Source organism: Paroedura picta, chromosome 7, assembly GCF_049243985.1.
Source record: "Paroedura picta isolate Pp20150507F chromosome 7, Ppicta_v3.0, whole genome shotgun sequence".
NCBI lineage: Eukaryota > Metazoa > Chordata > Lepidosauria > Squamata > Gekkonidae > Paroedura > Paroedura picta.
Genome location: NC_135375.1, coordinates 100,765,206 through 100,778,785, shown reverse-complemented (window position 1 = coordinate 100,778,785; position 13,580 = coordinate 100,765,206). Strand labels below are relative to the sequence as shown.

At 48.0% G+C, this 13,580-nt stretch overlaps 2 protein-coding genes across 2 annotated transcripts in view; one reads left to right on the top strand and one right to left on the bottom strand.

Annotated features, from left to right (window-relative positions):
- Positions 1-13,580, top strand: part of LOC143841426 (trypsin I-P38-like) — a 43,547-nt gene that overhangs the window by 11,553 nt on the left and 18,414 nt on the right. The gene's annotated exons all lie outside the window — the stretch shown is intronic.
- Positions 10,720-12,320, bottom strand: LOC143841694 (uncharacterized). The gene is made up of 2 exons (XM_077346374.1): positions 11,978-12,320; positions 10,720-11,039 (listed from the first exon to the last, which is right to left on the bottom strand). The coding sequence occupies exons 1-2, from the start codon at positions 12,069-12,071 to the stop codon at positions 10,720-10,722; spliced, it is 414 nt and encodes a 137-aa protein (XP_077202489.1). The 5' UTR covers positions 12,072-12,320.

Below are 13,580 nucleotides of genomic sequence, written 5' to 3'. Positions count from 1 at the left end.
GTCATGAAAAGCAAATTCCACAGCATTGATGTGGGAAGCCTGAATCCCCAGCCTTAACAAGGATTTACGCGGCTAGTGCGACTGCTGAAAACCCACCAAACCAAGTATTTCATACGCATAACAGGGTTCACAAGAGATTCGATACACCCTAGAGTAACATGACCATCCATCTGGCAAATGGCAGGACCGCCCCGAGTTCCCCCCAAACGCCCTGCGTCCCAAGCAGTTGTCAGATTGTCCCATGGTGTCGAGGTGGTACGTCCCTCCTCCTTCTCTTCCCTGGCAGGGCGGCAGTTGGCGGCGCGTGCAGGAGTCGGCCTCACACCCTCCTTTTCCCGCCCGGGAGGGCCCACCTCAGCCACAGGGAAAAAGGGAAGGAGGGCAGGCTGGGCATGAACCCTGCGCATGGGGTGGGAGGATGCGCTGCGCGCAGAGCCTTCCACCACCCGGCGTGGCCGCAAAGGACAAGGTAGGAGGGAGGGAGGCTACTGCCACTGCCACCGCACCTCTGCTACCGCACCGCCACCGTATGCGCTGCCACGGCCCCAGAATTCTGGTCACTTTACCCTAGGTTTGCCAACCTCCAGCTGGGACCTGGAGTTTCCTCATGATCACAACAGATCTAGGTACGGAAGGTGGGTTTTATGGCATCACAACTCCCTTCCCTCCCCAAAGCTCAACCCCCAAATTTCCAGGAATTTTCCAACCTAGAGGTGGCAATGCTAGTATGTCTCCTACAGTAACTGCCTGCTGAGGCCCTCTTATGTTTTCAAAGCAGGCCGTGCTCCAGATGAGCTCTTCCAGTATCCAGGGAGTGTCCTATGCATACATTGGGGAAAGGCTGGCTCCTATAGGACACTCATAGAATTATAGATTTTCACTGGATACTGGAAGTGTTCTTCCGGACCAGGACCTGTTTTAGAAACATAAGAGGCCTCAAAGAGTTTTCTCTGGCTTTCTGGTCCATAGAATCATAGCTTAAAGTGCTTCGTGTCCTACATAGTGAACATGTAGAGTCTACTTCATCTGAGTCTATATTGCTGCCTCTGATGGACCAAGGATGTGATTCAGTAGAAGGCAGTTCCATGTGACTTGCACTATGTAACCTACCTTAAGTCTCAGTAAGAAAGGCATTCTGTCAAGGATGTAAATAAATAAATAAAATCTCAGAAGCACTAAGGGAAGCTGGGGTTGCGGGGCTTGGAGTCATATGTTTTCCAAGCAATTTCTGTTTCTGCACCTGTGTGGCCATATATATATATATACACACAGAGATGAATCAGATGAAAGGAGGTGGTTTTTGTAGGAAGAGGCGGTGGCTTTGAGTGGCTGTGTCATGGCTGCTTGCACAGAAATACACGGCCGAATCTTCCGGATTCACTCGCAAAATGTTCAGTTTGAAGTGGTCCTCCTGGGGCTGGTAAGCTCTGAAACGGTCCGGAATGCTGCCTTTGTCTTCTTCCTTTTGAAAATAGAAGTTAAAGAGGAACTCGAGAGCGTTCCCTGAGTCCTGACGATACCAGAACATGGCCCTGTGCCCTTTCTTTTGGTGGCACTCCAGCAGGGCGGTTTGGTTTTCCTGAAGGACCAGACTCCATGGTTGGATGATCTCAGCATCACAGCGAACTAGAAAGGAAGCACCGGGAGGGGGGGGGAAGAAACTTGTTAATTGCACGTGAAAACCACAGCTCAGAAAACTTTAGAGGAATATCTAAAAATAATGGTTTGAGCCACACCGAATTCCAGGAGACCGAGGAGCACAGCCCCACTGATCCACATCTCCATTGCTCTGAGAGAAGGTGGAGCTTCTCGGCTATCCTTTATTGACTTCTGGGTTCCTTATCAGGGTCCAACCAATGACTCCATGTATAGCGTCCCAAGAAGGAGAAACTCTGGCAGTCTGCTTCAATTGTTCTGGCTAATTCACTAACATTTTAGGCCAGCCTTTCTCAACTTTTTTACCACTGAGAAACCCCTGAAACATTCTTCAGGCTTCGAGAAACACCAGAAGTGGCACAACTGTGCAGCATAGCTATGGACACGCCCACCCAGAGCTCCTCCCCTTCCCACTCCTTCCAGCCCATCATTGGCCATTGGGGGGAGGGCGGGTCAACATGACCATATATGGTCATAAGGTAAAGGTAAAGGAATCCCCTGTGCAAGCACCGGGTCATGTCTGACCCTTGGGGTGACGCCCTCTAGCGTTTTCATGGCAGACTCAATACGGGGTGGTTTGCCAGTGCCTTCCCCAGTCATTACCGTTTACCCCCCAGCAAGCTGGGTACTCATTTTACCAACCTCGGAAGGATGGAAGGCTGAGTCAACCTTGAGCCAGCTGCTGGGATTGAACTCCCAGCCTCGTGGCAGAGGTTCAGACAACATATATGGTCATATCACCCAATAAATGTTTAACACATTTAAATAGATATATAAAAATTAATTAACTCCCACCCATTCGGGAAACTTTTCCAAGGCCATCAAGAAACCCCAGGGGTTTCACGAAACCATCGCTAAAAAAGCCTGCTTTACGTGATCAACCAAAATGGGCTGTTTTTTAATTGTGAAGTCAGAGAGATGAACCCAGTCAGAGCTGGGTCAGGATCGACCTCTTTTCCCCATGAAAATCACATTGTGCAGCCTTAGCATGGGAAGCCCAAGGCACAGCATAAACAGAAAGACAAGCACCTGTACAGCAAAGTACAACCAGAGGACATCCTGCCCAGCATGCCCAATGAGACCTCTTCTTTCTCTTCTCCATCTTCTCCCTCTTCCCCTTCCCCTTCCCCTCCTCCTCCTCCTCCTTCTCCTTCTTCTATTTGTATTTCTCCATTGTGTTGAAGAAGACAGCTCAGGACCAGCAGGATCAGACCTGTGCTTTTCTTAAATGTTTTTTGAGGCATGGATGGAAATATTCCCCTCTCCTTAATGAGGAGGTTCCCTTACTTCTCAGGTCAACCAGCGGATCTCCTTGATGACAGCCCAACGGGCAGAACTAGGGCTCTGGCCTTCAGTTACTCAGATTTTAGGAAATTAATTCACTAAACCTTTAGACGTTTTTTTTGTTTTTACGTTGTATGCTGAGACTCCAGAGATTCTCTCCCAACATAATCAGAACCGGGCAGAGGCCGACCTCTTTTTTCCATGAAATGCAAGCATTTTTGCAGGAAGTCCAAATCCCCAACCTAAGAATTAGTAGCATGGTGGAAGAACTGGCCCACCCATTCAAATATAGCCCATTCACTAGGCCAGGGAATCCCAACCTGACTTCTGGGGAACCCTGGGGGTCCGTGTGAGCTCCCCATGGGTTCTGCAGCCTTTCCCAGAAGTTTGGATGGCTGCTGACTTCAATAGACATCACTAGACTTCACTTCCCCTGTGTTATGCAAGAGCGCCCCATGGATGACGTGGCCTTTCCCAGAACTTTGGATGGCTGCTGACACCCCCTTCCCCTGTTGCTCTACAGGCCTAGTCACTTTTCCCACAAAGGAAATGGTCAATGAGCAATCGATTGATAGTTTGGCTCCCACGTCTTACTTCCACACCCATTTATCTGAAGGGGCATGCCACCACTTTGGGGTTCCTCAAAGCCTAGAAAATATTTCAGGGCTTCCTCCAGCCTCCAAAGGTGATCAGCCTCTTGTATGCTGGACAGTTCTTGCTCCAGTCATCAGTTCTTAGGCTCCTTGTGAAAATGCAAATAGATGTTGCCTTCTGGCATTTTTTCAAGCTAAAGGAGCCCGGTGTTGGATATTTTGCAGTGCCATGAAGACTCGTGCAGAGCCATCACAGAAGTTTCCTGCTCTCAGCCTGGTTGTCCTCACCATTCACACCTGACTTTACCAGAGTCTGCCTGATTACCGGTGACACCTCTTGCCATCAGGCAGGGATTGGCCAGGGCTAAGAGGATCTAACCCCCCCAAACAGTAGATTGTCCATGCTGCAAGTGCTCCCTCTGCTGGCAAGCAGAAGCCTCAGTAATGAGCCAACAACACATGCTTCAAAAAATACGCATATTCACCTCCCCTGACCATAAAGACCAAGGTTGTATTGTCCAACTGCCTGGGTGTATATCTGTAGATCTCTCTGCTGTACTCCTATTGAACCAGTGTGGTGTAGCAGTTAAAGACGGGCAGACTCTAATCTGGAGAACCAGGTTTGATTCCCCACTCTTCCACCTGCAGCCAGCTGGGTGATCTTGGGGTAGTCACAGTCCTCTCAGGGCTCTTCTCACAGTGCTGTTCTCTCAGAGCTCTCTCAGACCCACCTACCTCACAAGGTATCTGTTGGGAAGAGAGGAAGGGAAAGGTCATTGTGAGCCGCTTTGGGACACCTTCAAGTAGGGGGAAATGGGGTATTTTTTAATACCATTTTTTAAAAATGGCTCTTCTCTCTATTGAAGAAAGCATGCACTTCTTGCTCCATGGGCCCTGGTAATGTTGGCACAGGGGCAAGGAACATTACAGCCTACTGTATGATTTTTTTTTTTTGCTGCAAATGGACTCCATCTCCTTTGTGATCCATACAACAACGTTCTGTCTGCTGCTGTAAGTATGCTCCTTATATGTGATTTCAGCCTCACTCTATGTGTCCTGCTTATAAGCCTGTGACTCATTTCTGGGCCGTTTCCGCACTGCTTCCGATTTCTGCTTGTTCCCAGATTTCTGGAATCCAAAAAACGTTCCTCCCTGTTTGTCGGATATCCCGGCCTGTGGACAGTCTTTGACCTACACGATGTAACTTGCCTGGAGACACAGGAGGGCAAGAAATGATGTAAATAAATGAAATGCTAGCCATGCTAAAGAGGCAAAGAGAGAGAGATGAAAGGAGGTGTTTTTTGTTGGAAGAGTTGGTGGCTTCGAACAGCTGTGCCCGGGCTGCTGGCGCAGAAATACACGGCTGAATCTTCAGGCCTCGCTGGCGAAATGTTCATCTTCAAGAAGTCCTCCTTGGTCTGGTCGGCGCTGAAACGGTCCGAAATGTTGCTTTTCTCTGGTGGCTGTAGGTAATAGAAACGGAAGAGGAGCTGGAGACCCTGTCCCGCATCCTGCCGATACCAATACTTGACCTTGTGCTCCTCTGAGGAGGAGCACTCCAGCAGGGCAGCTTGGTTTTCCTGCAGGACCAGACTCTGTGGTTGAGTGATCTCAGTGCTGCAGTGACCTGGGAGAGAAAGACAAGGGAAAACACTTGTTAGTTTTACGACAGAAGCTCGGGGAAGAAGCTTTAGAGGAGTCTCAAGGACACACCGACTTCCAGGAGGCCAAGGAGAACAGCCCAACTGAGCCACATCTCCACTGCTCTGAGAACAGGTGGAGCTTCTGGGCTATCCTTTTTTGGCTTCTGCATTCCCTTCCTTCTCAGGGTCCAGCCAATTAGTTCTATGTATAGCGTCACAAGAAGGAGAAACTCTGGTAGTCTGCTGATTCACAAACTCTTTAAGCGATTGATCAAAGTGGGCTGATTTTTAACCGTGAAGACAGAGAGCTGATGGGTTCTCCTGGAATCCAGTCAGAGTTGCGTCAGGATCAACCTCTTTTCCCCATGAAAATCACATTGCACAGCTTTGGCCTGGGAAGCCCAAACCACAGCATAAACAGAAAGACGAGTATTGTGGAGCAAAGAGGACAACCTGCCCAGCAAGCCCAAATGTGGCTTCTATTTGAAAAGGCACCTCAGAACCTGCAGGATAACCTGTGCTTGTCTTGAGTTTTTTTTTGTTTGTTGTTTTGAGGCATGGGTGGGAGTATTCCCCTCACGTTCCTTTTCAGGTCAACCAGTGGGTTCCCCTGATGTCATCACACTGGGCAGCACTGGGGTTTTCAGCTACTCTTTACTGGCTTCTGTGTTCCCCTCCTTCTCAGGACCTGACAAACTGGTTCAGCGTATAGTATCAGGGTCCCCCTGGCCACCAGTAGGAAATTGGGGGGACAGGGTTGTGAGATCCAGGTTGGGAACGATATCATAGACCAGTGTCTGGGCTATACCACTTCAGACTGGAAGTGGGGGACAGCCTCAGGCAGTGTAATGCTCCTCCTTGTTTCTTTAAATACTATTTTTATTTAATCAATGTCAATGCACCCCCCAGACTACATGGGGACTCCTATGACCAATTGCTAATTTCTATGAAATCATTCCAGACACCAAAGTGATAGAGAATACACCTACTTGGTATGCACCCTGACATTTTAGCTGGTGGACCTCCAAATGGCACCTGAGTTTTGACTACTGTGTGGCACAGAGTGTTGGATTGGATGGGCCATTGGCCCAATCCAACATGGCTTCTCATATGTTCTTATGTCTCAGGCAGTGATGCTCTGTATTCTTGGTGCTTGGCGGGGCAACAGTGGGAGGGCTTTTGGAGTTCTAGCTCTCCTGGTAGATCTCCTTATGGCACCTGGGCTTTGGCCACTGTGTGGCACAGTGTGGAATTTGATAGGACATTGGCCTTCTCCAATATGGCTTCTCTTATGTCTGGGACAGTGGATGCTCTATATTCTTGGTGTTTGGTGAGCAACAGTGGGAGGGCTTTTGAAATTCTGGCCCTGCTGCTGGACCTTCTGATGGGACCAGGGTTTTGTCCACTGTGTGGCAGAGAGGGCCATTCCACACCAGGATCTATGTGGCAAATTGGTTGCAGGATGAAAAAATGCCATTTTAAATTGTGGAATTCGTCGTTATGCATACCTGGTTTTGTAGTGGATTCCAGTTGTGTTTCTATCGTTTCCCACAGATTTTCGGTCTCGGCAAAAATCGCTAGCCAGGAAGCAATATTGCCGAGCTCGTCCCACCCCTGGTCGTCAAGCAGCCAATAGGCGGCCGTTATCATGATCCCAAAAAGCCCCTTTCCCTTTAAGGAAGTTAAAAAAAAACACGTTGCAACAAATCTGCATTGATTTGTTGCAATGGAGAGACCCATCTAGCTAGCAGGTGGTGTTTGAGCTGCTGTGTCATCGTTGCCACGCTCCCCCTGAGTGAAAAAAAAAATTAACCCCCCCCCCCAGCACGGGCGCGATTTTCGGCCAAAAATACAGTGAAAAATAAAGGGAAAATAAACCAGCAAACGGGGCTGTGTGTTGTTTCGTGCTTGGTGACTTAAAACAGCTCTGCAGCCAGGGAAGCCTCGCTGGGTAAACAAAGGCTCGCCAGTGCATTGATCTCCACTCGCTCAGAGAAAAAAAAATGGCGATCGCTTTGCCGGAAGATCAGAGGAGAGAGCCAGGGGGAGGGACTTTGCAGAAACCGCAACAATGGTAACGCACAGAACTTTCCCGCTAGTGTTGCAGATTGGTTGCAAGAGTGTAGCGCTTTCCAGAGGGTGAATCCACTTTTTGGGATTTCCCTGAAAGCGCTACAACAATGTGCTTTTTGCGGATCGGTTTCAGGAGTATTGCAGATTGTCAACGACGTTGTGCATAACGGCAAAACAGTAGCGATTTCAATTTGTAACCATTGTGCTATTTTGAATGAGTGCGGAATGGCCCAGAGTGTTGGACTGATAAGTCATTGGCGTGATCCAACATGGCTTCTCTTATTTCTTGATACACACTTCAGTTTTTTTTTTAAGAAGGCCAATTTTTATAGATTTTGAATTGATTATTTTAGATATTAGATATGAAAGTTTTTTTGTGATGCAATAATTTTAAAGTTAGTAATTTTGTTATAAATTTGGATCAAATATTAAGTTTGGTAATTATATGGGACTTTGTCATCAAAAAAATGTAGAAGTTTTAATTTTATGTTTCTTTTATTCTTTCCTTTCCTTCCCTTTCTGTTGTTCTTCTTGATCTGTACTTTTATCTGTTTAATTTATTTTAAATAAAAATAGTATTTAAAGAAACAAGGAGGAAGATTCCGCAGCCTGAAGATGCCCCCCGCTTTCCGTCTGAAGTGGTATAGCCCAGACATCGGTTCATGATGCCGTTTGTGGGAACTGAGGTTGAGAACAGCTTCAAAGGAAGCCTTCTGCAGATGCACGGGGTCGAATGACTCAATGATCACAGGTGATGGGAGCAGAATATTTTCTCTCACTGTCTGGAAAATCAATCAAAACAAACCAGCAGTTCATAGGGAAGCTCTGGCCGGTGCAGAGGAACTGAAGTGACCTGCTACTTCCTTTCAATTTCTGTAGGATAATTACCCACCAGCAGGACACAAATTAGCATTATGAGAGAAGACGAGGGCTGCAAATTCCAGGCTACTCTTTATTGGCTAGGAACCAAAAGGTGAGGTGTTCACAAACTATAAATATGCACATTAAATTAACATTTATGGTGCACAACTAAAAAGTTAAAACCATAAAGAGAAGCCATAAGCCAGGAGTGGTCAAACTGTGGCTCTTCAGATGCCCATGGACTACAATTCCCATGAGTCCCTGCCATCAGGGGCTAGCAGGGGCTCATGGGAATGTAGTCCATGGACATCTGAGGAGCCCCAGTTTGGCCATCCCTGCAGCTAATCTTTGAAATCACAAAATATGCACCATAAACTGCTAGACCTACCATGATAGACCTAGAGCATTTCAACCCCAAAATGAGTCTTCCTCATAGGTCTAATCCAGAACACACGTGTGATATAGTGGAACCCGCAGCCAGTGAAATACAAAAACTTTGAATTTATTCGCTATGAATAACAAGCTCAATACAAATGGAACTGATAGAAGATGTCCATTTATCCAATGTATGTCTCCTCCACAGCTGTTCAAAAATTCTGGTGTGTGTCAGTAGCTTCTGTGCAGGTATGGCTTCCACATTCCCTTGGCGTCATTGTTCCCTTCCTTCTCAGAGACTGACCAATGGGCTCCATGTATAGCAACATAATGGGCAGAAATAGGATTGCCACCCTCTCCCCCGGTTGCCAGTGCGGGATGGGGGTGGGCTGGGAAATTCCTGGAGCTTTGGGGGTTCAGCCTGGGGAGGAGAGAGACCTCAGTGGGATACGCCATAGAGACCACCCTCCAAAGTGGCCATTTTCTCCAGGGGAATTGGTCTCTATAGTGTGGAGATGAGGTGTATTTTGCTATGTGGAAAAACACACACACATACACACACACTGAGGAAGTGAAGATGGACCACTGGTCTGATCCAGCAGGGCTCTTATATTCTTCTGTCCTGTTGTTGGCTCTTTTTATGTTCTTATGTCCTGTTCTTTGCCCTCCAGAGGAACTGATTGGCCACTACGTGAAGCAGGATGCTGAGCTAGATGGAGCATGTGACTTCATCCATCAGGGCTCTTCTGTTCCTATGCTTCCTCAGACACACCACTGCCGAATCCCCTCACTTCATAGATGAAAGCTTCATCGGCAAGTGATCTGAACACACACTTGGCCAGAACGATATATTTTTGACAACTAACTCTGATTTGCTATCAGATGATCCAGAAAAAATTTGGCCTTTATATAGTCTTCCTAAGAATCAAGGAGCACACTTTGCTTGGTTATGTTGAGTTAAATTAGATCGCAGATGAGCTCTGTGTACTTGAAATGATGCTTTTCACTGTGACTTTCTGGGCAAATTGTGGGTAGCCGTGTTGGTCTGAAGTAGCCCAATAAAATCAGAGTCCAGTCGCACCTTTAAGACCAACAAAGATTTATTCAAGGTGTGAGCTTTCGAAAGGGCATCCTTCTTTACACAGACATACTTCTTTGTACAGAGAGTGGTTAAAATGTGGAATTTGCTGCCAAATGCCACATTTGGCATGCCTTGAATAAATCTTTGTTGGTCTTAAAGGTGCGACTGGACTCTGATTTTTCTGGGCAAATTTATCTTTACCGTGGGCAACAGAACTAGCTGTATAGATCTGAGGAGGTTTTTGTAGGCAGAAGCAGTGACTTTGAAGTGCTGTGTTCGCTACTCGCACAGAAATACAGAGACGAATCCTCTCGCTGCAATGAAGAAATGTTCAGGTGACAGTGGCTGGTTCTGGGCCGCTCAGCTGTGAAACGTGGAGGAAGGCTGCCTCCCTCTTGTTCGGTTTTGAAAACGAAATAAGAGAGGAGCTGCAGAGCCTGCCCTGCGTCCTGCCGGTACCAAAACATGCGATCATGGTTGTCTGTCTGCGTGCATGCCAACTGAACGGTCTGGCCTTCCCACAGCACCCGACTCCCGGGCTGGCTGATGGCGGCATTCAAGAACCCTGGGAGACAAAGAGAGACATCGGAAATTGGAACACAGGGGAGAACTTTTCAACGCCCCTCTAAAGGAGGCAAACGGCCACATACCAGCTGTCCCACGTCCCTGCTTCTCTGAGATGGTGGCCTACTGAGTTTTTATCTGGCTTTGAAGCCCGCTTCCTAGAGTTGCCAGCCTTCAGTTTCTCCCAAAATTATAGCAATGATAGAGATCAGCTTCCCTTGAAAGATGGCCTCTACACCACCACATCCTTCCTAGGTCCCTCCCCTCCACAAACTCTGCCTTACCCAGCCTCCATCCCCAAATCTCCAGGAATATCCCAACCTGTTGGCTACCCTGTCCCTGGCTGGCCTCAAGAGGGTCACATTTGTGCAGATGCAGCAGAGCATGGGGGAGTGAACTGCACTGTGGCGTTGAAGGACACCTTGGGGCACTGTGCAGGGAAACCTTTGGCAGCGTTTCCCTTCTTTCTTCTCCTGCCAACGTATTGCACTGGGAGGGGAGGGCTGTTGTTGGTTTGTGGGCTTTTTGTGGCCTAGAACGACGAGTAGGATGCACGAAGATGTTTGTGCATGGCTGTGCAGCAGAGAGTTCACACTGTGCCTTTACTAGCTGCACAGAAATATCCTGCTGTGTCCGCCACCTGCACCGCAGCAATGGACAGGCGGGCCTTGTTCACGTTCAGTCTGTCGATAGCGAATTTGGTTTTATCCATCTCCATCACAGGGGAGTTCCCGTGTACAGAGTAGCCAATGAACTCCATCTGCCTCTCCGTGCTGCTGATTTTCTGCCGATACCACAGGATGCTGATGTAGGAAGAGTCATCTTGTTCACAGGGGATAGTAGCATTGGCCCCCACCTGGACAATCATGAACCATTCCTTCTGGGTCACTGTGACCCCACTGCAGAGACCTGGAATGACCAAAGAATTGAGGAAGCCCTAAGAGGTCAGCTTGGGTGACACTCATGTCAGTTCTGTCCAACTGGACGCCTTGGGTTGTGTGACCCTCTTGAACCGACTCTAGAGTATCACCAGGCCCTGTTCTTTACCGGAATCCTTTTTATGCCAATGGATTGCTTACACTTTAGTGGGAAGAAGCCTGGGAGACTGGTTGGGCAGAAGGAGAGTCTGAAGGGAAGAAACCAGCTTGGTGTAGCCTCTAATCTGGAGAGCCTGGTTTGATTCCCCACTCTTCCTTCACATGCAGCCAGCTGGGCGACCTTGGGCCAGTCACAGCCCTCTTAAGAGTTGTTCGCACAGAGCAACTCTCTCAGAGCTCTCTCAGCCCCACCTACCTCACAGCATGCCTGTTGTAAGGAAAGGAAGGGAAGGCAATTGTAAGGCACTTTGAGACACCTTCTAGTAGTGAAAAAGGGGTATACAAACCAACTCTTCTTCTTCTTCTTCAAGTTCCCTATCTCCATCTCTTTCTTTCTCATATCTCTTCGTCCGCCCCAATCCTTGCCATTTCTTAGGATATCTTCCATACATTCTTTTGCTTTTCCCCACAAGAATGAATAGAAGCCATTCTACACTCAAGTAAAACCGGGGAGGGACGTGTTTGGGGGCATAACCTGGGTGACCCCTTCTCTCGATATGAGTATAATTTCCATCTGGGAAATTATCCATCTCTTCTGTCCACACTGATCCTTTCCTAGACCTTTTCCTCACAACTCCTCCCCTTTAGCAAAGCCACCCTTTCCTCTCCTCCTTTGCAGTTTCCACTCCCTGCAGCATACAATCAGCATTTCCTGCCCCTTGGGATTTTTGTGCCCTCCTTCTGCTCACTTTGGAAGCCTTAGGTGGAATTGCCCTGCCTTGGAACGCCCAAACTCAGAGAGATCCTTACCTGCCAAGAGCTGCAGGCCCACAGAGACCCCCAACAGCACCTGCCTCCGCATGGCCTCTCTTCCAAGAGAAATGCGGGCCAGAAAATCTGTCATAGAGTTGCCTCCCCAGAGGTGGTGCTCTCGAGAACCATCTCAGTGGGAGGTCCTGAGTCTGATGTAGCTCAGCCAAGGAGGCAGAGAACATGGAGGTCAGCAGGGACAAGGGGGAGAAGGAGAGTCAAGGCTTCACAGTCACATCCTGAGGAGGTTCGTTCCTCAGCGGAAGCAAGTGGAGTTCATCAGTGAGTAAGCCACCTTGCTTTTATGGAGCCGGCTCTTGAACTCACTTTACAGCATCACAACTTGCAGGCCTGTTAGGCGGCTAGCCAGATGTCCCTCTCCCATTCCCCTTCTCAGTGCCCTCGAACCAGATAAACCTCACGTATTGTAAAACCTCCCCTCCTCGATTGTAGAATCTCCCCTCCTCGATTGTTCTCCTGAGCAAGACCTTTTTCTGCACTACAAAGTTCGAGCCCAAGGGCACCTTTAAGACCAGTGAAGCTTTATTCAAGTTCTGTATTTTCACGTGCATCCACAAAAGACCAACAAAGGCTTTTTACGCACTGTTTTTTCCCCTTCGCTTTTGTTGTGCATTCCCCTCGGATGCCTTTTTCACCTCTGCATGCCAGCTCAGTTTCACTTCACAGTCAGGTCGGGCTTTTGTTTCGCTTCACTCCATTCAGCTCAGTTCATTTCCATTTGCTGTATATCTGTTTCTTGTAAAAGTCCCAAGGTGAAGGAAATTCACAAGGAGAAGGACTCCATCGGATTCTCTCTCTGTGTGTCTCTTTCTCTCTCTCTCTCTCTCTCTCTCTCTCTCTCTCACACACACACACACACACACACACACACTTCCTCCCTTGACGTTGACCAACTTCGGGCAAGGGGTGCCATTTGCAATTCTAAGGAGAGATTCCAAATAGTTCTTTCACTTTTGTGTTGCCATCTTAATAACAATAACAATAATGACAACAACAATAACAACAACAATAATAATATGTGTATAATGCCCCTCTTGGACTTGCTGTCTCAGGGCAGCGAACCTCACAACATAGCAGTAGCAAATTGTTAAAATACAAAGCCGTCAAGGAATTTAAATTCTTAAATCCTTACAAATGCACTAAAATAGCTGTCGGCACCAATAGGTATATTATTTCATTTAATTTCTGGCGTTGTTATACAGCAAGGGTGCGAGGAGGGGGGGGAGACCCGGTTGATGATCCCAGTTAGCCTCAACCACGAGCCCAGCGGAAGAGGTCCATCTTGCAGACCCTGCGGAACTTAACTAGTTCCGACAGGGTGCTGAATCTCCCTGGGGAGCTCGTTCCACCAGGCAGGAGTCAAGGCTGAAAAGTTTTTCTCTGCCTTCATCTTGTCTCATCTCCAGAAAAGCTTTATTGGTCTCACCGGTGCCCCTGGACTCAAACTTTATTCTGCTGCTTCCTACCAAACCATCTCCCCACCTGAATCTTTTTCTATGAAATCATTTCTGGCACTCTAGCGCCCTCCAGTGCCAGCGGGCCTAGTCTCTCCCCTTTCCTTTCGTGATGTTCACACTGTGGG

Bases quoted from the DNA above. Each gene is read 5' to 3' on its own strand.
- LOC143841694 (XM_077346374.1), bottom strand. From the start codon at position 12,071: ATGACAGATTTTCTGGCCCGCATTTCTCTTGGAAGAGAGGCCATGCGG. The intron at 11,040-11,977 runs GTAAGGATCTCT...TGGTCATTCCAG, and splicing joins GGGCCTGCAGCTCTTGGCAG to GTCTCTGCAGTGGGGTCACA.